General features: G+C 46.7%; 1 protein-coding gene across 1 annotated transcript in view; it reads right to left on the bottom strand.

Moving 5' to 3' along the window:
• CDK8 (cyclin dependent kinase 8) overlaps nucleotides 1-10,745 on the bottom strand; it is a 51,331-nt gene extending 40,586 nt beyond the window's left edge. Inside the window, exon 1 of the mRNA XM_044276384.1 lies at nucleotides 10,484-10,745. Coding sequence (XP_044132319.1) covers nucleotides 10,484-10,611 — 128 coding nt within the window. The 5' untranslated portion in view covers nucleotides 10,612-10,745. The remainder of the gene's footprint in view (nucleotides 1-10,483) is intronic.
• Nucleotides 10,746-25,732: the final 14,987 nt, after the last annotated feature.

Here is a 25,732-nt window from a genome sequence, read left to right as displayed (position 1 = left end):
GACCTATTCCCAGGATAGATCATCAATAAGTGATCAGTGTGGCGGTCAGGCTCTCGGCATCCCTGCCGCAGCAAATGGTGAACATGGCAGCCTATTCCTAGGATTATGATCTGATGTCAGTTGGTCACATGGCCTTTCTATACAGCCATTCAAGTGAATGGGGCTGAGCTGCAATACCAAGCAGAACCACTATACAATGGATGGCGCTGTGAAGAGGTCGCTAATTGGTGGAGGTGCTGGGAGTTTAACCCCCACTGATCGGATATTGATGGGCTACCCCGAGGGTAGATCACCAATGTTTAAGCCCCCCCACAACCTCTTAACAGGGGACAGAATATTAAAGGGAGTCTTTTACCTAATCTGAGCATTTTAGACCGCTTAGATCAGGTTATAGACTCTTTGACCCTCATTACAATGTTACCTTTGTTTTCTGTGTCCCTCATCCAGATATTCAAAAACACTTTTTAAACGTATGCAAATGAGCTTCTTAAGGTGCCCAGGGGCGGCGTTACTGGGCGACGTGCCCAGAAAAACACCTCTTTCAGCCCTCTGGCCTGCCCTTCTGTCCTATTACCTCCTCCTCTGCCTCCAGCCGGCGGACGTCACGAGCGGCAAGAGAAGTCAGGCTGGGAGCTGGCCCGCACCTGCGCACTGCTCTGCCTATTATGGGCAGAGGAACAGCTTTTCATATTGCCCATGCGCTGGCCAACTAAAGACAGCCGACCGGCGCATGCGCAATATGAAAAGCTGTTCCTCTGCTGAAAGAGGTGTTTTTCTGGGCACGTCGCCCAGTAACGCCACCCCTGGGCACCTTAAGAAGCTCATTTGCATACGTTTAAAAAGTGTTTTTCAATATCTGGACGAGGGACACAGAAAACAAAGGTAACATTGTAATTGGGGTCAAAGTTTATAACCTGATCTGAGCGGTTAAATAACCAGATGAAGAGGGCAGACTGAGCTCAGGGGGCGGTTGCGGGTGTAGATGGGGGACGCATAAAGCATACTGGATGTAGTCAGGGGAAGCTAAACTGGATTTACTCAGAGGCTGGCAAATCCATTACAGTTTTAGCCTCTGAAGTTTCTACAAAATCAAAGAGAACCAATCAGCGCCATTTACTGCACATTTCCTTTCTGCATAAAAGCATTAAAGCCTTTCAGACTGCACAAGAAACCATGGCAATAACCCAATTCTCAGCAGACTACCGTGTTGTACAGGTCCTGCTGCAAAATGCTCTGCATTCATTTAAAGGGAAAAGAGAAATCTACAAGTGATATATATATTTATTACACACACACCTAGAGGACCTCAGAACTGAAAATACATAATGACTGAGGACTTACAGACGCCACGTTTCCCTTTATTTGGTTGTATAGGGAAACCCCATTCACTCAAGAATAGTCAACTACAATTTAATATACTTGTAGACAGACAAAAAAAAAAAAAAAAAAAAAAAAGCTTTTGTGATACGTCCGGTCCATTATATGTTTTACACATCGAGAGTTAACAGGCCTATGTGCTGAACGGAAACATCAAACACCATGTAAACCGCCTCACCCATACGTATGGGCAGACTAGGACACGCCAGATAACACTTCTTATAAAGGCCTCATGCACAAAACCGTATCTACCATATTTTGCGCCCTGTAAGACATCTTCCCACCTCCCAAAGTAGGGGCACATGTCAGTGTCTCTTACTAAGCGAATACGAATTGAAGTGCTCATTAGTACAGGAGGAGCGGTGAACGCAGCTTGGCAGTATGATGTAAGGTCTGAATAGGGGCCTTATTAACATTGGGGCTCCTATGGTCTGATGAAAAGTATACATTTTTATTTTTTTCCTTCTCTAAAACCTAGGTGCGTCTTATAGGCAAATGTGTCTAATGGTATTTTGCGGTCCACCAACCACAAATCTGCAAAATACGGACACTTGTCTGCATCCCTCATGGTCATAAACTGCCTATTCTTGTCTGAAAAAAAAAAACAAACACACACGCACACGCACACGCACTAGGTAGTGTTCTATGGTTTGCAGAAAAACTGCATGGATGCGGACAGAACTCGGTGCAGTGGCGCAGGCGCAAGATTGTCAGGAGCGGCTGAGATGTCAAACCCTGTCAATCAAGCGGCAGGGGGCGTGTCCTCAGCTCCAGGGCACCCGGTCTCACAGGCAGAACTCTGCTAATCTCTCATCATCCACGGTGCATATAGATAAGACACGTAGCATGAACAACGCCCAATAGAAAAGAAAACATTCTGCATTACTCTAAGTTGGTCATCTAGTGCCAATCAACTTGGGAAATCTTAAAGGGGTTTTCCAAAACTAAGACTGATGACCTATCAGGTCATCAGTATCTGATCAATGTAAGCCCGACACCCAAGACCCCCGCCAATCAGCTGTTTGAGAGGGCACCATCGTTCGCAGTAGCACAGTGGCTTTCTCACTGCTTTTCCACAGGCCAGTGATGTCATTCAATCGGTCACGTGGCATAGGAGCAGTTCAACCCCATTGACGTGAAAGGGTCTGGGCTGCGATACCAAGCACAGCCACTATACAATGTATGGCGCTGTGCTTGGTGAGCTGGGAGAAGGCCTCCGGGCTGATGCCTTCTCAAACAGCTGAACAGCGAGGGTCCTCGATGTCAGACCCCCACCGATCAGATACAGATGACCTATCCTGAGGATAGGTCATCAGTATTAAAGTCTCGGAAAACCGTTTTAAGTTAAGTTATCCCCTATCCTGTGGATGGGGTTAAGCATTAGATCGGTGAGGGTCCCGTGTACATATCACAGGGCTTATGTGCAGCAGAATAGGCAATGTGTGTGAAGGGTTACTTTTGGCATAGTTAACTGTTATCTGCTGCTCCAATACAAGCCATAAACAATCGAAGAGGCCTAAGGGTCATCGAAACGTGCATTTTCCAAGTGGCTGGATTAGGGCGGGTTCGCATCACCGTTATGCATTCATTTATAACATTGCTATAAGAAAATAACGGAATCCATCGGACGGAAGCCGTTAAGAGGCATTCCGTTTTGATCCTTCATAATACAAGTCTATGGGCAGCATAACGGATCCGTCCTGGCCTCCATTATGCAGGAGTCCAGTCCTGCATAAGGGAAACCAGACGGATCCGTTATGCTGCCCATAGACTTGTATTATGAAGGATCAAAACTGAATGCCTCTTAACGGCTTCCGTCCGAAGGATTCCATTATTTTCTGTTATAACGGAAAACAAATTGAATCCATAACGGTGATGTGAACCCGCCCTTACTGAAATGCCTGCGATAGGCTGGTCGTTTCATTTACAATGCTATAGACCTCTGCACCAGATTTGTCACTCCTTACCTTTCCATAAAGGGGTATTCCGGTTATATTAAGTTATCGGCTGCCTTCAGAATTCCCACAGAAATGAGTAGAGCAGTTGCACCTTTCCTTTCAGGGGGTACGGGGTCCCCGTTCTCATGATCGGTGGGAGTCCCAGTGGTAGGACACCCACCGATTTAATAGTTATCCCCTATCCTGTGTAACCGGAATACCCCTTTAAGGAAAGGCAAGGACGGACAAATCCAGGGCATAGGCCTATAGCAGGTATGGCCAACCTGAGGCTCTCCAGCTGTTGCAAGACTACAACTCCCAGCATGCCCAGTCTGCCTACAGCAGGGCATGGTGGGAGTTGTAGTTTTACAAAAGCTAGAGAGCCGCAGGTTGGCCAGCCCTGGCCTATAGATTTGTAAATGGACAAGCTGCCACCTACTGCAGGCATTTCAATAATCCAGCCACTTGGAAAATGCAGGTTTCTATGACCCTCACACCTTTACTATTGTTTATTTATGGCTTGTATTGGAGCAGGACATAGTAAACCTTCAGACGTATTACTCATTGTGCTGCCGCACACAAACCCCGAGACACTTACACAACTCCTGATGCAGGTCTCAGCCGGACAGCAAGATATTGCCCGTAATCCTAAAGCGGTTCTCCAGGACTACTTCTTAGGACAGGTCATGAATACGAGTCTGGTGGGGGTCCAACTCCTGGCCCCGCACTGATCAGCTCTTCGTCCATTGTGTATTGGTCGGAGCTCGTTAGCGCAGAGTGAATTGTCATATGTCATGTCCAAGGGCCATGAAGGCTTCACCCCTTATCTAAACCAGCAGAGCCTGACAGCCTCACACAGTAGCTCCGATCACACACAATACATTCATTTTTTACTTATCCGCTCCCCACACAACCCTACACTTGATATATATTGTGGCAACCCCTTTAACAAGGTCCTCTAACACCACAATGTTGGCACGGCACTGCCGTGGTCAGTGAACGGCTGCACTGTGGCAGAAGAGAGCTGGGCAGGGTCTTGTTCTCACCGTCTGTGGGGCTGTCGGTAGTAAGAGTAAGTGTTTAAGGAATAATTTGTTCTAACTGCAATATCCCTTTAATATTGCCGACCTATGCATAGGATGAGTTATCAATGCCAGATCAATAGGGGTCTGATTCCCAGTACCCCCTCCGTTTAGAGGAACCAGACAGTATAGTGGCTGCACCTGCTGCTCCCATTTACTTGAATAGCACTGAGCTGCAGTAGCCAGGAGCGGCCACTACACAGCCAATGGTGCTGTGCCAATGCACTTCAGCTCCTGAAGACAGATGATCGTAGGGATTGCCAGGAGTCAGACCCCCTCCAATCAGATATTAAAGGGGTTGTCCATTTCTTAACAAATGATGGCCTATCCTCAAGATGGGCTGTCACTATCTGACTGACAGGGGTCCGACACGCCGATAAGCAGTTCAGAAGTCTGGCACTGGAAGTACTGAGAACCATCCATTGTATGGTGGATGGAGCTGGTTGGACAATGGAAGAAGTTCTGCAGTAACCAGCTCAGTCCACTGCAAAACGGGGGCCATTCTGTTGCCAGAGCTAATGCAGAACAGCCGATGAGAAGGGGTGCAGCGAGTCAGACCCCCACTGACCAGATAGTGACGGCCTATCTGGAGGAGAGTTGATGGCATAAGGTCAGAGATGGGAATATCCCTTTAAGTCATGGAAAACCCTTTAAAGGGGGTCGCCTAGTTCATAGAGGGGTCCTCTATTCAGGATCCTGATCTCTCAGCCCAAGTAGGGGGTGATTACAAAGGGCATCTCTAGAGGGCCTGTCCTGCAGTGCAGTGAATTATTGATTTGAATGGGCATGTGTAATGCTCCATCTTTCCTGTGGTGGCGCTGCACAGAAACTGAAGACAGGTTCCCCTATGGACTACAGCAGAGTCCTAGGGATGTCAGCAGGGGGGACACTGTGACCAGCTTTCTTCTAAATAAGAAGTGACTGCCCAAATTGGAGAATCCCTTTAAAGCAGGGATGCCCAACCTGCGGCCCTCCAGCTGTTGCAAAACTACAACTCCCAACATGCCCTAATAACTGTAGGCTGTCTGGGCATGCAGGAAGTTGTAGTTTTGCAACAGCTGGAGGGCCGCAGGTTGGGCATCCCTGCTTTAAATCAATCTGAATTCTCTGTGTTACCGCCTTCATACATCTGAGGCTACGGAGAGGGAACCTGAAGCAATTTACATTCTTTTCTTGTGCTACCTGGCAGAGAGACAAGATCTTCACCGCTTCATCTTCCTGCGTCAAAGCCATCCAAACCCACCCAGAACGGCTGCTATTAAAAGTCATGAAAGGGGGGCAGTAAAAATAGACATCAGAGCCTCCGTGGCGGAGACATCCTTTCCTAAAAGTCTCCTTATTACTAACAGAAGGCAAAGGGATCTGAAGGCAAGATGTAAATCGCTCTGCAGCACTGAAAAGCTGCGATAATCTGCGGGCCCCGGTGTATTAACAGTCCAGACATCTCTATCCCACAAACTTCCTGCCCAGAAGATGCCAGACAGATTGGTCTGAAGTCAGGGCCGCAGTCGCCTCAACAGTCCTACTGTGCCCTCAAGATTACATTTATCAAAGCATACCGCACTGCAAAGCCGAGGACGTAAATGCTCCGCTGTTACTTAATTCCAGTTTTCATCAGGTCCACCGTGCCAATATGGACAGGCCTGGACTCATCGTATCCAGGTCCAAGAGCCAGGTCCCCTCACAGCAGTACCCACCAGTAGCTCAAGGGCATCTGTCAGCAGTTTTGTACCTATGACACTGGCTGACCTGTTACCTGTGCACTTGGCAGCTGAAGGCAACTGTGTTGGTCACATGTTCCTATGTGTCCGCATTGCTGAGAAAGAGGATGTTTTTATATATGCAAATGAGCCTCTAGATAGAGCAGGGCCTCTAGGTGTAACTGCAACGCCCCCAATGCTCCCAGAGGCTCATTTGCATATATTAAAGTCTCATCTTTCTCAGCAATGCGGGCACATATGAACATGGAGCTAATACAGACGCCTTCAGCTGTCATAGGGACAAATCTCACCGGAGCCACCCACCGATGGGTGCCAGTTAGAGGGCATATTCTAGGTTTAATTAAAAAAAAGAATACATTTATAATTGTATACTAGTAATTATATTTCTACAGTGGGGGAGGGGTGCTGGCGCTAATCAACAAGCACTCAGCTACTCTAATGTTTAAGATGGGGCACCTCTTCTGGGCAAACGTTGGTCAGCTCACATTGACGGGCCTGGAGGCCGCAAACGGTGTTAAGACGGGGGAAGCTGCAGGGGAAATACAGTGATACATGCTGCCAATTCAGATAAATGGGCACTGCATATTAATTGGCACCAGCTTTCGCCTTCCGCCCAGTATTCCCTTCTACAACATCCATAGGGCCTACAGAAAGGGGCTCTTTTACGGCATCAGTTTCTTTGAGCTCCCCCTATAAAAAAAAAACAAAAAAAATGCTGCAGTGCCTGGGCAGCGCTGGATCAAGGTTTTTACGCGCCCGCATGTATGGAATGTGTGGACTAGATTTTAAAATCCGCTCACTTTAGTATAGTGCAGCATATACTCACGGAGATAACACCCCATACATACATTTGTCTCCTACCAGGAGACCCCCCTAACGTCTGTAAACCTCTCAGAGGCACCCACCAGGAGGAAGAGAGACATATGCAAGCTATGGGACAATAGAAAGGGGTTGTCGGGGGGGGGGGGCGGGTTTAACTGAAAGACAAAGCGACCACCGTGTCCCCCCACTAGATATATAACATACAATACTGCTCCCATCCTGCCGTCAACCACCACCGGGTTCACACATGGCAGCTTTAACCAAGAGGCCCAATGTGCAGTTCTTAAAGGGTTTGTCCAGCTTGTGGGGGGTTTTAACTTTCCCTGGCATAGTGTGGTACCCATAGGACAGGTCATATTTTTTTCACTGCCAGGAAACACGGATCACGGATGCGGCTGCCAAACGGTGCATTTTCAGATTTTTTCACGGACCCATTGAAAGTCAATGGGTCCGCGAAAAAAACGGAAAACGGCCACGGATGCACACAACGGTCGTGTGCATGAGGCCTATATCAGACTATGGATCCTAGTGAACTCCAGGCCACATTCAAGAAGCGAAGAGAAATATCTGCACATCTGAACTAACCCATAAGATCCAGTTCTCTAACCCTGGGTTCAGACCTGAGCGTTTTACAGCGCGTTCCTACGCGCTGTAAAACGCACAACAGGCAAGAACCAATGATTCCCTATGGGAATGGTTCTCACCTGAGCGTTTTACAGCGTGTACGATCGCGCTGTAAAACGCCCGACGATCAAACAAGTGCTTGAGCTTTTTTTTGGGCGTTTGTCGCACGTTCCCGCACATAGATATTCGGGAACGCGCGACAATGTGTGCACCCCTGTCTCTGTATGCGCGATTGTAAACGCCCGTACAATCGCGCATACAGAGCGCTCGTTTCCGAACGCTCAGGTCTGAACCCAGCCTAAAGGTAAAGATCATTCGTCTGAACAGTGACTAGACACGGCCAAACAGCTATCGTAATCGACCATGTGGCCCCCAGAGCCAGGAAGGCTCCCACCGCGGCTATATGTAGGTGGGTTTTATAGTGACATTGTATAGTGACCAGGGATGAGCAAACACAAACCTTTTCTGAAGTCGGGGTTTGGGTCATTTTATTAATTTTCCGTTATATCTTGGTTATAGTGGAAAATAGCATTCTTAAGATAGAATTCAAAAGAATATGGCAATTTAGGGGTTCAAAAGAAAAAAACTCACCTCATCCACTTAGAAGACACTGCGGTAGCGCGACCATCTTCATTGAGCAATACCTGCGATGACGTCACTGCACTCACCACGTGGTGAGCACAGTCACGTGGTCGCAGGTCCTGCTGAATGAAGATACTGTGGCAGCGCGACCAAGTGGATGAAGTGAGTTTTTTTTTTCTCTTTTTAACCCCTAAATGGCCATATTTTCCGCTATAACCATATTATAACGGAAAATAATAAAGTGAAGCTCAGGTCACCATTGACAACAATGGGGCCTGGGTTCAGGGTCAAGTTCGGGTTCCAAACCCGAACTTTGACCTGAAGTTCGGCTGAACCCAAAGTTCAACGGGTTCGCTCATCCCTAAGGGCTTATGCACACAAAAAATAATAATTCCGTTCCGTTTTTTCACTAGTCAACGGGTCAAAAAAAAATAATAAAATGAAATGATTCCATGTGCATTCCGTTTATTTGTGAAAGGTATCATTACAATCCCTGCAAGACATTGGGGGCCATTTACAAAGCCCAGAGTTTTACGCCAGTTTTTGATGCCCCCCACCCCACGTTGACGAAGGATGCGCCTCGATGAGTATTTGAAGACGACGGGTCGGCACTGTGGTTTGCACGCGTCCCACCAGTCTAGAGCGAAGAAGGACCGGCACTCCCTTTCTTGAGGATATGAAGAGACGTTTATTCAAGGCATAATGACATCATCGGCGACTAGTTTCGGCTCAAGCCGGAGCCTTTTCCAAACTGCAGTCACTGATGATGTCATTATGCCTTGAATAAACGTCTCTTCATAGCCTCAAGAAAGTGAGTGCCGGTCCTTCTTCGCTATATACTAGAAGGATGCACCTCATCACAAATTGGGTGCACCTCCTTCAGCCCGACTGGGGAAGTTTTCATCAACATTTACTCCTATTTCGAGGCATAAATGTTAAAGGGGTTATCCAACTGCTATAATGCCCCCACCCCAATGCCCGGGGCCATCCGATAGGTTATACTTACCCCACTCCCCGGCATCCGCATAGCTCCTGATGCCACTGAATCTCCCCCACGACAGGGAGGAGCCTCTGTAGCATCGCGGGTCACGCTGGGAGGGGCTCGTCCCCATCGCAGCCTCCTATTGGCTGCCCCCCTGTCGCCGGATGTTTTGAGCCACACAATGGGGAGATGCAGCAGCGGCTGTGCGGGAGTCAGATGTGACGCAGGTGCTAGGGAGCAGGGTACGGGAAAGCATTGGGCCGTAATTTTTCCCTTCCCTAACCGCTAGTGAGGCTCCTGGCGCATGCGCAGTGTCGGCCGGTGTCCAGCTGAGAACATCTATCCGATCACCACGCCTGCGCACTGGCCCGTAAATTTTTACTACCCTAACTGCTGGTGAGGCTCCCGACACAGGCGCACTCTGCTGCGAAATTTCCCTACCCAGTCATTGTGCGCCTGCGCGGCATACCTCCTCACGTCATGTCCGGTGCAACCGGAAGTGACGAGGGTAGGGAAATATAACGTTACACCGGAACGGAGGCAAACTGATGCATTCTGAGCGGATCCTTTTCCATTCAGAATGCATTAGGGCAAAAGTGATCCGTTTTGGACCGCTTGTCAGAGCCCTGAACGGATCTCACAAACGGAAAGTCAAAACGCCAGTGTGAAAGTAGCCCAAGTAATAAGTATTACCCATCTGAGGAGCCCAGGCATTGGGGGAGGGGGTCATTATAGGGATTGGATAACCCCTTTAACAATATTTCAGCCCTGTGCCACCCCCCCAAGTAGCGAGGATGGCGTTACAGTGCCCATGCACACAAAACGAGGCTTGCAACTTTTTTTTAATGCCAAAAACTGGTGTATAGTCAATAGTAAATGACCCCCATGTGTCTGCTTTATCCATGAATTACTTGCAGACTCCCTAGAAATTAATATATATTCTGTACGATTACACGCAACACAGGAAACGTGGTTTTTTTTTTCTACTCCATTCACATCTCAAGCTGCAGACACAGAATAAACTCCGGGCCGCCGATCGGATGGTGACATCTCCTCACCTGAAAATTAAACTGTTGGAAATTGGCCATCAACATAAAAAAAAAAAAAAATTATTAAAAATGTAAAACAATCAAGTGAAAACTAGTTAAGGGGTGTACAGGGCAGGTCTGGTAAATGACGGTCTACGGCAGGTCGGACTGACATCACACCGACAATCAGACGGATAAGAGGACCTCCCGGCAGCTGTGGGTGACAGGGGGGCTGGAGGACATTGTGCACCCTATAGGCTCAGCCTCCTGGCCGCCACATCACACCGCTGGGGGCCCCGCCACCCCCAGGGGCCCTCACACCACTCACCCATCTTTTCTCTTGGCTTTGAACACATGACCGTATGTGCCTCTTCCAACTTTGCAGCCCTCGTATTCAAACAGGTCCTCCACCCGCTCCCGCTCGCCTGTCAGCTTCACCTTGAAGTCATAGTCCATCTTGAGCTGGGAACATGTAGCGTTATTCTGGCACCCGGGCGGGGAGGGGCTGCCTCACGGTCCGCAGCCCTCAAAGCTTCTTCTCGCTCGAAGCAGAAGCAGCCGGTCTCCCTCCCTCACGCACACAGCAGACGCCGCTGCCGCAAAACACTGTCGTAAAGACGGACGGCCCCGCCTGTCCCGGGTCAGGCCACGCCCACCCCAAGCGTGCTCAGCGAATGGCGGCGCGCGACGCCGCTCTCAGGCTCCGCCTGGTGAGCGAGTGACTCCGCCCATCACTGTCTTCACCGAGCGTCAGCGTTTAAGCTCCGCCCACTGCCCTGCGCGGAAGCGGATGGAGGGACCTGGGATAACCCGGCGCGATCGTTACGATTAGTGCTGAAACAATCGATCGGATCTCTGCCGATGTCCAGTAGGCGGCCACTAACGTCTAGCCAGCTCAACATGCGATCCTTTTACTATGGAGGGCGAAACCGAGGCCCAGACGTTATTGTATAGCGCCCTGCGGTGGGCCCAGGCTCTGAGACGTCCTAAAGCAAGGGGCCCCCAGGGTTTACCTTAGAGATCACTTTGTAGCTGGTCACTTACTTCTAGGGTCTACATCCTATGAACCCGATGTTCCTGGAAACCCATTTCAGTCTGAGGCACGTGGCCAAAAAACGCAGTAACGGGCAGGACAATCGTGTATGTTCTTGGCTGAGCGGCACAGGGCGCCATATATACGGTTATCCGATACGTCTGGTGCGTGTAACGATAACAGTTACCAGTTTGATGAAATTCCGATAAAGAGACGTATACCTGTTCTGTACAGATGAGGGCGTACGCTCCGATCCCCTATGAAGGGTTAAAGGAGGACCTTTTTTTCCCTCTCCTGACGTGTCCGCATGTAATAATAATTGTGGGACGTCTATAATGACTACGATGTGCCGTTCCTTTAAATTTCCGAATTGCCAGCAGCTTGCAGTAAAGGTCCAGCTGGATGTTACTAGATGAGGGGTGTGTCCCTGCCCGTTCTGACATTATCCAATCAGAGTCCCGAACCCCACCCATACTGGTAACACCCATCAGGACCTTCGTTGTAAACTGCTAGCAATTCATTCATAACTAGGGATGAGCGAATCAACTTCAGATGACACATTCAAAGTCGTTTCGCATAAAACTTCGTTCTAATACTGTACGGAGCAGGAGCTCCATACCGTATTAGAATGTATTGGCTCCGATGAGCCGAAGTTATTGCTTCATAAATTAATTTCTACTGTAAAAAAACATTTCCCGAACTCGGGTTCGGTTCCAAGATACCGCTATTCATAACTTCTATCGGACTGCTGAAAAAAGTCATCGCCGGCTTGGTTATTTATGGACCTCCCATAGAAGTGAATGGAGAGCACGCTGCGCATGCGCGTTCCACTTTGGAGGTCCTGTTCTAGAAATAGGTGCGGCTCCGACCTCTGGGACCTGCACCTATTTGACATTGGTTGCAATATGCCACCTATGTGTGAGATTGACCATCCCCTTTAAGGTAGAAGTTTTTAGTCTGCAGACAGAAGCAATCGATTTTAGTACCATAGACTAGGATTTCTTAAGGCGCCCCTTCCTCAAATAATAAAATTACCCTCAAGGCTGTGATCATCAACCTTGCGGCACCTGTTAGGGTCTGTTCACATGAGTGATATTCACAGCGCACCCCCTACCCTGACCCAGTATAGTCCATGGACCAAGTCACACGGGCAGGTTTCCGCACAGCCTATTGGTCTGATTCTGGTGCTAGACCCCGTATGAACAATGGAAAGTATGCGGACGCCATCCATGTGCGGTCTGCTTTGTCACCGATGGTTCCTAGCAAATGTTGGGAGTTTTCCGAGACGTTTCTACTGATGACTTATCTTCTGGATCCTGGGACCCCCACCGATCACCAATCTGAGAAGGCACCGACACTCACATCTATGGGGCTGAGCTGCGTCCAGGCCGCATACATAGTTGTGACGCACTACTGCGAGCGCCACTGGCTTCTCAAACAGCTGATCGGTGGGGGTCCCTGGTGTCAGACCCCCACCAATCAGATATTGATGACCTATCCAGAGAAAAGATCATCAGTAGAAAAGTCTCATAAAACCCCTTTCACAGACGTGAAAACCGTATGATGCCCTAGTGACGGAAAAGAGGACAAACGGAACGGGGAGGGGACAATACTGATTCCACACATTTGTAGCGGAGGAAACATGAGTGACTATTAGGCCGAATGCACACGGCCGTGTTTGCGGCCGAGAGCGGGCCGTGAAAACCCTGCCGGGATTCCTGCTGACTGCTGGAGCGCTCCTGTACAGTAATACACTATACTAGTGAATACGCCCTTAGGGTCCATTTTCTCATTCCGCTTGTACAGCAGGACGGCAGTGCCGGTGAACGCGGGAATGTAGGCACATGCATGGATTTTATACACTGGTTTAGGTGGCACATGGGGCCCCTAGCTGTTGGCAGCAGCAGACACTACAGTGCCCTAGTGGTGCCATGGATGTCACAGTATTAGGGCTCATGCACATGACCGTATGTAGTTTGCGGTCCGCAAAAAATACAGATGATGTCCGTGTGCATAACATATTTTGCAGAACGGAACAGCTGGCCCCTAATAGAACAGTCCTATCCTTGTCTGTAATGCAGGACAATAATAGGACATGTTCAATTTTTTTGTGATACAGAAACGGAATGCACACGGAGTAACTTAAAAAAAAACGGAACGGACATGGAAAAAAAATACGTTTGTGTGCATGAGCCCTTACTTGAACTGGATATTAAAAGGGGTTTTCCGGGCTTTTTCATATTGATGACCTATCCTCAGGATAGGTCATCAATATCAGATCGGCGGGGGGCCAACACTCGGCACCTCCGCCGATCAACTCTATGAGGAGACGTCTCAGTTCTGTCTTCCTGTCCGCTGCTGTATGTCTATGGAACAGCAGAGCAGGAAAAGAGAAGGGAGCCAGCACGCACCGTCTCCTCAGACAGCTGAGCTGATCGGCGGGGGTGTCGATGTCAGCCCCCCGCCGATCTGATATTTATGACCTATCCTGAGGATAGGTCATCGATATTAAAAAGCCCGGAGAACCCCTTTAACTCTGGGACAGTAATGGCATATTGCTAGGATATACCATCAATGTCAGGTGCAGGTCCCACCTCTGGGAGCCACTACTAGCTCCACAACAGGGCCCCCAAAGAAATCAGAGCAGCCGTGTATGCAGGGCCACCCTCCGCTATGGGAGGTCAAAAAGTAGACAAGTGCTGGCTCGTCTATTACCGGCAGTCCTATAGTGCTGGAGAGGTGGCCATGCTTGCATCATAGTCGCGTTATTTTCTGTACTCCCTATAGCAATGAACTAAGAGCACGCCGCGCATGTGCTCCTTCACTTTGGGGGGCCGAGAGGTAGGACCCACAACTATCTGACTTTGATGGTATATCCTAGTGATATGTCATCAATGTCCCAGATGAGACAATCCCTTTAACCCCTTAGTGACCAAGCCTGTTTGGGCCTTAATGACCAAGCCAAATTTTGGAAATCTGACGTGTCATTTTAGCTTAGAATAACTTTGTAACGGTTTTGCACATCAAAGTAATTCTGACATTGTTTTCTCGTCACATATTGTACTTTACTTAGGTGGTAAAATTCTACCGATAAAATATGCGTATCTTTATTAAAAAAGTGACATTTTATGAAAATTTGTAAAAATTTGTAATATTTTCAACTACAATATTTCATATACATACATAAATACTATTCAATATTTTTTTATCAGAAATATATTTCCACATCTTTACTTTATTTTGACTGCACTCACCAAAATTTTTACTTTTTATTTTTTTTATTTAATATACTTTACATTTTAACATAAATTTAAAATTTTTTGAAGTACATATTTTTTCCTGCAACAAGCCAAGTTTGCAGAGGTTTATAAGTGTCAGAATAATAGAACCCCCAAAAGTGAACCCATTTCTTAAAACTAGGCCCCTTAACGTATTTATCTATGGTTATGGTTTTTGACCCACTAGTTTTTTGTAGAAATTAATGCTAAGAAGGTGAAAAAAAATGTAATTTTCATTTTTTACACAAAAGTGTCAATTTAAAGACAGATTTACATGAAAATGAAGATGTACACTCCAAAATGTATCACCCCGTTTCTCCTGTCTTCAGAAATACCCCCATTGTGGCCCTAATCTTATGTCTTGACAAACGGCAGGGCCCAAACATAAAGGAACACCCAGTTGTTTTCAGAACACAAAATTTGCTTGAAAATGGTTCAGGCCCCATTGCACACTTGTAATGGCGTTGAGCTGCCAAAACAATAGAAAACCCCCATAATGGACCCCATTTTGAAAACTAGACCCCCTAAGGTATTCATCTAGGGGTGTAGTGAGCATTTAGACCCCCTAGTTTTTTGTAGAAATTAATGCTAAGAAGGGGGGGAAAAAATATTACAAAGCTGTTGTTATAAGTTAAATCCGCCGTGTAGTTTTCATAAAAATCGCTTTTATCTAACCTGTCAATCTTCAGGATAAGGTGCCCAGGGCGTTTCTGATGGTCTGAATCTGCCGCTTTTCGCCGCCGCCGTTGGTGCCCAGCTCCTCCCATGATCCTTTCAGCGCCACCTCGATGTAATGCAATCCGCCTCCGGCTCTCCTCAGTGCCCCCTCCTCCTTTTCAAAGATCTCGCGCGTGCGCACAGGCCTGTGCCTGATGCGCCCGTGCGGACGTTTAGATTCTGCCTCGTGGAGCGAAGTGCGCATGCGCGCGCACGCGCGAATATGCGCGAACGCGCGCGAATATGCGCACTTCGCTCCACGAGGCAGAATCTAAACGTCCGCACGGGCGCATCAGGCACAGGCCTGTGCGCACGCAAGGGGGGGTTAGAAACTGGTGACAGAGTCCCTTTAAAGACAGATTTTTTTCTACAGAGCACATGAGAATGAAGATGTACACTCCAAAATGTAAGGAAACTAATCAAAAAAGGTAAAATTAATTCCAATGCCTGGAAAAAAAAATTTGCTCCACGACCCATCCCAAAGAGATCCCTCCCTCCCTGGAAAGCCCACAAACTAAACAGAAAATGAGAATAAATTGAATTCCTGGTATTAAATAAAATGAATAATTCGCAACCGTATGGTACGTTTCAAAGCAGGGGTAATTACAGAGGCCTGGTTGTGATGGAGCAGTAACTCCGGTTGTCCCTCCTCCTTCCATGTTTGCTACACACCCGTCATCTTTTCTGTGGATACGTTTTGCTGGTAGTGGCAGGGTCGGGGTGAGGGAAATGGCGTTCTGAAAGCCTTCGAACGTCCTCCGATTGCGGGGGACTCAAACATGAGACTCTCAATAACCTTCTCCTGGTACTCGAGGAAGTTGAGTCTTCCCTGGGACTTTTAAAATAAAATAAAACTATTGTAGGTAGCAGTCTGGATGAGGTAGATTGCTACCTTTTTATACCAGGCCCTGTTTTTTCGCTTTACCAGGTAGGGGTGAAGCGCCTGGTCCGAGAGGTCTACACCTCCCATAAATTTATTGTAGTCTGTCACACAGACCGGTTTGTGCTTGTCCGCCGTAGCCCCCCTCTCTCTAACTGCCACTGTGGTGTCTGCATGCAAGGTGGTCAGCATGTAGGCATCCTTCCTGTCCTTCCACTTCATGGCAAGCAGCTGGTCACTTGCGAGGGCGAAGGATGTTCCTTTCTCCAAACGTTTGGAGACTAGCGGTTGTGGGTATCCAACTCTATTTTTGCGGACTGTCCCACAAGCCCCTGTGTTTGCAGCATGGAGGGATTTATAAAGGGGTATACTGGTATAAACATTATTTGTGTACACATGGTACCCTTTGTACAGGAATGGCGCCAATAAATCCCACACAATTTTTCCCGATGTCCCAATATTTTCGGGGCAGCCTGGGGGGTTAAGTTGGGAGTCTCTGCCCTCATAAATAGACAGACCACAGGTGTAGCCGGTTGTGCTCTCGCACACCTTTACCTCTTATACAACTTTACCCCATATCTGGCACGCTTGGAGGGAATATATTGACGGAAGGAAAGGCGGCCTTTAAAACTAAAAAGGATAATTTTTTCTCAGGGGTATATCATTTCAAGAATAAATCTGTAAGGAGGGAAATAAGGGGTCTCAATTTATTTAGGCGGTCGAAGGCTGGGTCAGTTCTGGGGGGGACTTGGGAATTATAAAAATGCATGAACCGCATTAGGACTTCATAGCGGTTACGGGACATAACTGCTGCAAACACAGGGGTTGAGTGGACAGTACTCGCAGCCCAATAGGATCGGACAGAGTTTTTTTTTTACAATGCCCATGTCCAGGGTAAGCCCCCAATTTTATTTTATTTCAGGGACACTTGTGGGGGTCCACCGTCTTACATAAATAGACGTGGGCTTTTGTACAGCAAACTGTGTGGCGTACAAATTAGTTTGCTGCACAATTAACTCAAGGACGTTATCATCCACAAATAAATGAAAAAAATCATAAGGGGTAAAATTGCCGACATCCACATAAATTTGGGGAGTGGATAAAAATTGGGGTACTTGGGGGAAAATGAAGTGGCAGGAACCCACGTAGCAGAAGGGACGGGACCGCTGGGTGGAGAATGAGAGGAGGTGGCGACTTCTACCACAATAGGGGTCTGGGGATGGAATCGGAGTCCCCGCTATCTGAAAATATTTCCGCCTCTGAAGCGGCACCAGATTCAGAGTGGTCAGAGCAGAGAAATTCGTATGCCTGCTCCGCACTTAACAATCTCCGAGCCATTTTTTTTTTTCTGTACAGCTAAGAAAGAAATTAAAATAACTGACCGTCCCTAAAAATGACTGACACCCACCGACTGACACCCACTGACAGAGTGACACCCACCGACTGACGGAGTGACACCCAACAACTCACTGACACCCACCGACTGACTGACACCCACTGACCGCCAGTAACAGACGGACACAGGGTCCCTAATAAAGATAATTGACTGTAACTAATAGACGTCTAATGACAGACGCCTAATCACGGACGCCTAATCACGGACACCCACTGACCGCCAGTTACTGACGGACAGTTTATAATTAGATTTTTTTTCTTTTTTTTTTCACAGTATGTATTCACAGAGCCAGGACAAAAGTCTGATCTCTCTCTCCTCACAGAACAACTGCGCTGAGGGGAGAAAGAAGCGCAGCCCCTGTCCTGGCTCTGTTTTGTAAATATAATGGATGTGATCTCCATGATAGGTTTATCATGGAGACCACATGATTAGGGACCATTATTATTGGTCCCTGATGGTTACTGTGCTGAAGGCAGATCTTCAGCACAGTAACCAGTGCGCATGTCTGCGCCATTTTTTTTTTTTATTAGATGGGGGGGGGGGGCGCCCTAATAACTTTATTAAAATATATCTGAGGGCCATATTGCTCCGATCCGTACTGGGGGACCCGGTCGGGGCATAACTTGAACTTCTCTCTCCTCTCCTGAGGAGAGAGACCTTACAGTGAGCGGCGGCGGCCGGCTTTAAGTCTGCGCATGCGCCGGGCCACTGCCGCCATCTTCCTTGAGGGTAAGGGGGGGGGTGAGGATCGGGACCCAGCTTAGGACCTGAAGCGCTGGGGGACCATGATCCTAGCACCGGAGACTTTCTCTCTCCTCTCTTACATGAGAGGAGGGAGAAAGTTTAGTGCAGGCATCTCCGCTGCCGGCATTTTCGGTGATCGCCGTGATAAAGTATCACGGCGATCACGTGATCAGAGACCGCTTGTCATGGTCTCTGATCACTGCCCCGAGCCCTCGGCTACCTCCGGTAGCTGCGGGCACGGAGCTACAGCGATTGATTTTATCGCTAACTTGGGCTGAAGTGCCGCCGTAAAAAGGCGGCGCTCCAGCCCAAGGCCCCTTAGTGACCGACCTAAAAACACGTATGGGTGGTCACTAAGGGGTTAAGGTCAGGACCGTATCACTGGCGGAAGAACATATATCTTGTCATACTTCTTTTTATATTCAGTGTGACTGAACACCAGCTTTTGTATTTGAAAGTCAAATGTGACCAACAAAAGATTGGCCCTAGAGACTTGGGGGGGGGGGGGGGGAGAAATTTATCAAGCCCCTTTCCCCCCCCAGCCAGAAAAGTGGGACTTTGAGCAAAAAAGTGACTTTTTGCTGTATTATGCTCACAATGTGGGGTCTACAGAGCCCAACAAATTTAAATGGGTTGTTGTCTTTTTTATATTTTACCAAACAAAAACCGCTATAGCAGTAGATATCCACTAGGGAAGAATAAAGCACTATAAACATGAGCACCTTCCCAATATTTTAAAATATACCTTTTAATAAACTCTCATTTAAAAAAATGGCCTACGGCCGGACTTAGTCCCAAGGGTCAAGACAACACATATAATCTCACTATGTAATTGTCCTCAGTATTAAAGATACTCAGTATTTACTCACGGTTAGCTGAAATCACGTCAGGTGGGGTGATGTTCGACTCAATGGAGGGACGGAGATGATGGATAAGGTCCAGGGATGAAGATGATAAAAAGGTCCTTTGTAGATGGTATCAAAAAAAGCTGGGAATCACACATATGGTATCTGATATGTAAAATAACGTAAACGACCTAAAAAATTCCCTGTACGTCCCTAGATAGGCTAAGCCCAGGGACAACCCTTGAAGGTAGGGGCTCCCTGTCCTCGTACCTAATCTAGTAAACCCTAAAACACCCTATCCTAGGTAAACTGAGTACAAAAACAAAAGAGAAGACATACTGACAAATAAACAAAACAAACAATTCCCAACGTTACGTTTCCCCAGCCGTTATATACCACGACTGGTTCGTCAGGGGAAGAGGAGGGGGATACTCCAACAACAAGATCTCACAGTGGAGATTTTACGTTTAGTGTCCCACAATCGAGATCCTCTAGGAACGGAAGCCCCAGGATGTAGGCAAAAGATGACCGGTGTCCCCCCTTTTAGGTCGTTTACGTTATTTTACATATCAGATACCATATGTGTGATTCTCAACTTTTTTTGATACCATCTACAAAGGACCTTTTTATCATCTTCATCCCTGGACCTTATCCATCATCTCTGTCCCTCCATTCAGTCGAAAATCACCCCACCTGACGTGATTTCAGCTAACCGTGAGTAAATACTGAGTATCTTTAATACTGAGGACAATTACATAGTGAGATTATATGTGTTGTCTTGACCCTTGGGACTAAGTCCGGCCGTAGGCCAGTTTTTTTAATGAGAGTTTATTAAAAGGTTTTAAAATATTGGGAAGGTGTTCTTTTTTATATTGGTAACCTGCTACAGCTCTCTCCCTGTAACTGTCACAGCCTCTAACAGTAGATAGGGCCGACGGCGTTGAAGGATAGAACTGAACATGTGCGACCACCTCAGCAAGATGGACGGAGAAATAAGGAAAATAATAAATAGCAGATAGATTTGATTGAATAGCTCAGTGGCTATGCTAAATTTTTAATTACATGCAATTACAAAAGTATTCAGATCCAGGACTGGTATGAAAACTGTAGAATATTTTTCATGGGACAACCCCTTTAATAATTTCCCCTGTAGTGCCTGTACCAAGCCAGTGTGAATTGGTCTATACTGGGTCAGGGTAGGGGGTGCGCTGTGAATATCACTCATGTGAACAGACCCTAACAGGTGCAGCAAGGTTTATGATCACTGCCTTGGTACAGGCACTAAATTATTACAGGGGGGGGTCAACATACCACAAACTCAAAACCATAAACCACACAGTTGTCCCTTGCATGTCTACAATCAGGTGTCATTAGGCCTAAGGGCTCATGCACACGACCGAATAAAGAGAGAAGTTCCAGCACTTTAAATAAAGTTGTGTTGTTTCTTTATCTTTATTTACCGTAACAGCATAACACACAGGGGCTCATCCTTTCACCAAATGGCGGTTGACGCGTTCCAAACAAATAGTTCGTAGTCGTACACACAACCGTATGTATTTTGCACAAAACACAGATCCGCAAAAAAAAATGGATGACATCCGTATTGCATCCGTTTTTCCTTCGGATCCATTGTAACAATGCTTGTCCGCAAAACGGACAAGAATAGGACACGTTCTATTTCTTTTGCGGAACGGACATGGAAACGGAATGCACACTGAGTCATTTCCGTTTTTTTGTGGACCCATTGAAGTGAATGGTTCCGCATACGGACCTGTAAAAAAACCTGAATGGAAACAGAAGAAAAATATATTTGTGAGCATGAGCCTTCATGCTTGATGGGTTTCTCCACAACTCTAGTCAGGTTTGTTCCTTTGTGTTTTCTGTGTAGAGTTAAAGCCGTAAATGTCCCTTAGAAAGTTATTATACTTCATTCAAGTTCCTTTCACTAGGAGGAATTGATGTTTGTTTTCCATCCCTTTCCAGTAAGGGTTAAAGAAATCTTTAAGTTATATATACCTCAAAATGGCGTTATTGAAAAACACAACTTACCCTGCAAAAAATTATCCCTTTTTTAGCTACATTGCCCAAAAAATTTAAAGAATTGTGGTTTTGAGCTATGGTTTTGAACTTCTCTGCAAGGACTTCTGGCCTATCTATTAGGGTGCATGCGCTTACTCTCGGCCTAAGTGGGAGGGTGCCTGAGCTTTAGGTTCCTAGTTTCTAGGTAACCGGTCAAGCTGGGTTATCCTGTGTGATTGCCCATGTACCCAACTCCTGTCTTATAACCAAACTCTGATTCTCACCTAACTGCCCTTACCTTATCCTGTTTTTCGTATTGACCCACTGCCCCCTGTTCTGACCTCTGACTTGTTTCTCGGATACATTTGAACTCTCCCCGGTCTCAACCTGACTACGAATATTGCCTGACACCTCAGTGCTTTGCCTCAGTGTCACTGACCCCCGTGGGTCAGCGCTAACTACACCCGGACTATCTAAAGAGGTAGCGGCCTGGTGACTCCCTTGCAGTAAAGACCAGATCCCTGTATAGGGGTTAAAGGGTGAAAACAAGAATAACGCCCTTAGCGATAACCCAAAGCCAAATGGGTTGGTTGGTACAGTGGGTCCACACACACTGCCTGTTACAATGAGAGAGTGTGGATTAACTTTCTAGTACCCAGTCCGGCCCTGTATGTAAACTAAAATGGTGTAAAAAAACACAGAAGTGAATAGCTCCTGTTTGAGTTGTCACAATGTAGACGTTCATCTTGGTTGATGTTAAAAAATACCTTTCAGCACTTTATTCCTGTTGTGCTTTGACCCGACGCCACCCTTGCCAGATGTTACTTCATTGAGGTATCCAGCTATTTTGTCTTAAAAACGTGAGATCTGGATAATACATCATGAACAAAGCTGTTTTATAAATCATAGATCATTTGCCTCGATGCCTCCGCTGTAGGATTCCTTCGTTCTTTTATGTTTTAGTCCAAATGTCTTTTTTGCAGAGAAGAAAGCCACAGGTGCGCTGTTATCTGCTGTAGAGAAGCTCCTACAAAGGAGGCTCTGTACAAGTCCACAATATAAATTGGTTAAAAAAAAAAAAAAAAAGCCGTACTTTTTACCGTACAAGATGATTCTGTTTGATCTTGTTCTGGAATAACATTGGACATTACTTGTCTTGCATAACTGTACGACAGGCTTGGGGTATAAAGGGAAGCTCTGGTTTGGAGCTACTTTGAAGGGAATCTGTCACCAGAATCATCACCATTAAACTAAAACTATTGTCTTGTAGCAGTTACTGCCTCCTTTCCAGATGTGCTTTTCTTTACTTGCTGCTTGGTTTCTATCTTGAAAAAATCCACTTTATTCCTTATGCAAATGAGGCAGTAAGGTGCCCAGAGGGGCGTTATTTTTGTTCAAAGGCTCCCAGGAACACCCCCATTGAGTGCCCAGGCCCGTCCTCCAGCAGAGCCCAAGCACACCTCTCCTTGGCTCATACTCTACGCCCCCCGCAGCGCCGCTGTCCCCCCCCCCCCATATCACTAACAGCAGATAACCCGGCCCACCCTTTCTTTCAGCGCCGCTGACAAATCTCGCTGCGCTTCTTCTCTCCCAGCAGAGGATGAAACCGTCACTGGGCTCAGCGCATGCCCAGTAAAACAATTGAGGCCGATTCCCTCAGTTGAACCCGGAAGAGTGGAGGCGCAGGCAGTGTTCGGAACTGAGGGAATCGGCCTCAATTGTTTTACTGGGCATGCGTTGAGCCCAGTGACGGTTTTATCCTCTGCTGGGAGAGAAGAAGCGCAGCGATATTTGTCAGCGGCGCTGAAAGCAAGGGTGGGCGGGGTTATCTGCTGTTAGTGATATGGGGGGGGGGACAGCGGCGCTGCGGGGGGCGTAGAGTATGAGCCGAGGAGAGGCGTGCTTGGGCTCTGCTGGAGGACGGGCCTGGGCACTCAATGGGGGTGTTCCTGGGAGCCTTTGAACAAAAATAACGCCCCTCTGGGCACCTTACTGCCTCATTTGCATAAGGAATAAAGTGGATTTTTTCGAGATAGAAACCAAGCAGCAAGGAAAGAAAAGCACATCTGGAAAGGAGGCAGTAACTGCTACAAGACACTAGTTTTAGTTTAATGGTGATGATTCTGGTGACAGATTCCCTTTAAATGGGTTATCTGTAGAGATGAACGAAGTATTAAAAATTTTTATTTAACTGCTTTGCCGAATCTTACAAAAAAATTTGCTTTGTGATGAATTACTTTGCCACAAAGCTCTTTTTTTTTTGTGAGCAGTGGGTGCAATGACAGGGAGCCCCCCTCCCGCTCGTCATTGTACCCCTCAGCTGATCGTGGCATCTGACAGCAATAACATAATGTAAAATAAAAAAAAACATACCTCCTCCGTTTGATTGTGAAGAGCCAGCCGCCATCTTCATTGAAGATCGAGCATGAAATCTCGCAATTCACCGAGCATGGGATCTTGTGCGAGATCTTCAATCAAGCTGGCGGTGGCCGGCTTGTCGCTATCAAACGGAGGAGGCAAGTATGTTTTTTTTTTTTTGCTTTTTACACTGTATTATTGCTGTCAGATGCCGCGATCAGCTATGAATGCGGCATCTGTGGGGTTTTGATTTTTTTTACCGCAATCCAGGGGAAATCGTTTTGCTACCACCAAGCACGAGGAAATTTGGCTTGGCGGCAAATCAAATTTTCCCTGTAATCCGGTTCAAAGTTCACTTTGTGGACTTCGATTCGCTCACCCCTAGTTATGTCATCAAGACTGTGAAACAAAGACAATAGAAATCAGAAGTGGACATTCACCTATAGCAGTCGCCTTTTTGGGTACTAATAGTATTTAGATACCTCCCAGGACTTACAGAAGGGCCAAATGGTGTAACAGTCGGAGAGTTGCGTGAACAATAATATGAAGCAAGTATCAATGCTAGCTTTTTTTTTAACAAGAATGCAAGAAAATTTAAACTCACCAATAGATGACAGGAACCATATAGTGATGGTAATGGATCATGGCCCAAACAAATGATGATGTCAGGTAATGGAGAAGACAACAACTGGCTCACTCTCCCTGGAATCTGGCACTGACACCAGCTCCACTGACTCTCACTCTGTCCGCTTTCAGACGAGTGTATTGAGATCCGTCAGTATTCTGGTTCAGGATTCCTGATCATATACCATCAGTATTGTCATCAGGACTTACATGCGTATGTCTTCCTTCCTTCATTATTTATGCACGGCACACACTGTAATGTGCGTATTAGAAAACAAATCCGTAAAACTCGGACATGCTGTGGATTTCAAATACTGATGTAAATTATACTCCCATGTGAATAGATCTATACATTTACATTGGCAGCGGATTCCGGACATAAAATCTGGACTATATACGCATTGCAAATACGCTTGTCTGAAAGCGGCCTCTCATTAAGATATCCCTACAGAACCTTAATCTGCAATACTGATCCTAAGACAACAGCATCTAGACAAGAAAGATAAACTAAGCAGAGCTGAAGTAGAAGCGAGGGAGATGCAAAGAGCGAACTAAAAGACTCAAGGCCTGGACTATAATACCCACAAGAACCAACTAGACAGACAAGAAGCAACTAGACAAGGAACAAATGCACAGAGCTTGAAGGGAATGTGTCATCAGAAAATGACCTGCTGTTTAAATCACTTTTTATGCTTAACATATTTTTGAAGGGTAACGGTCATGTTTTCATTAAAAAAAAATCTATTTTAGCACATGTTACTGCTGCAGCAGCATTATGCATAACGCAATCTTTAGTTTCTTCACTTACCACTGTTTTCCTTGAGTTTTTCCCTTAGTTACAGCTGTTTAAACATTTACAATATGAGGACCTTCTCAAGATGGCTCCTCTGCCTGTTCTCTGAGGCCAAAACTGCTTTACCTCACTTCACAAACACATTTGCTGTAGCCAGCAGCTCCCTGCCAGCCAATCAGATTGGATTACTGAGAGACACGCCTCCTCAATCTGAAGCCTAATGCAGGCATGCAGTGTGAAGGACCGCCCCTCTGTCTTCTGTTTATACAGTCCTGATCAAAAGTTTAAGACCACTTGAAAAATGGCAAAAAATCATATTTAGCATGGCTGGATCTTAACAAGGTTCCAAGCAGAGCTTCATCATGCAACAAGAAGAAATGGGAGTGAGACCAAACATTTTTTGAGCATTCAATGTAATGAAAACAACGAATAAACTGAAACAGGCTGTTTTTCAGCTGATCAAAAGTTTAGGACTACACCTCCAAAAAAAACTAAACCCCCCCCAAAGCAGAAATCCAACTTCCAAACATGAACTCAGTATTGAGTAGCTCCGCCGTTATTGTTGATCACTTTAAAAATTTGTTTCGGCATGCTTGATGCAAGCGTTTCCATGAGGTGAGTCAGAACATTTCTGCAAGTGGTAAAAGACGGCCGCACGAAGGCCATCTACTGTCTGGAACTGTTGTCCATTTTTGTAAACTTCCCTTGCCATCCACCCCCAAAGGTTCTCAATTGGATCTAGATCAGGGGAACACGCACGATGGGCCAAAAGAGTGATGTTATTCTCCTGGAAGAAGTCCCTTGTCCTGCGGGCATTGTGTACTGTAGCGTTGTCCTGTTGAAAAACCCAGTCGTTACCACACAGACGAGGGCCCTCAGTCATGAGGAAT

Source organism: Bufo gargarizans, chromosome 1, assembly GCF_014858855.1.
Source record: "Bufo gargarizans isolate SCDJY-AF-19 chromosome 1, ASM1485885v1, whole genome shotgun sequence".
NCBI lineage: Eukaryota > Metazoa > Chordata > Amphibia > Anura > Bufonidae > Bufo > Bufo gargarizans.
The sequence above is the reverse complement of the archived record's forward strand: the minus strand, read 5'-3'. Positions and strand labels throughout refer to the sequence as shown.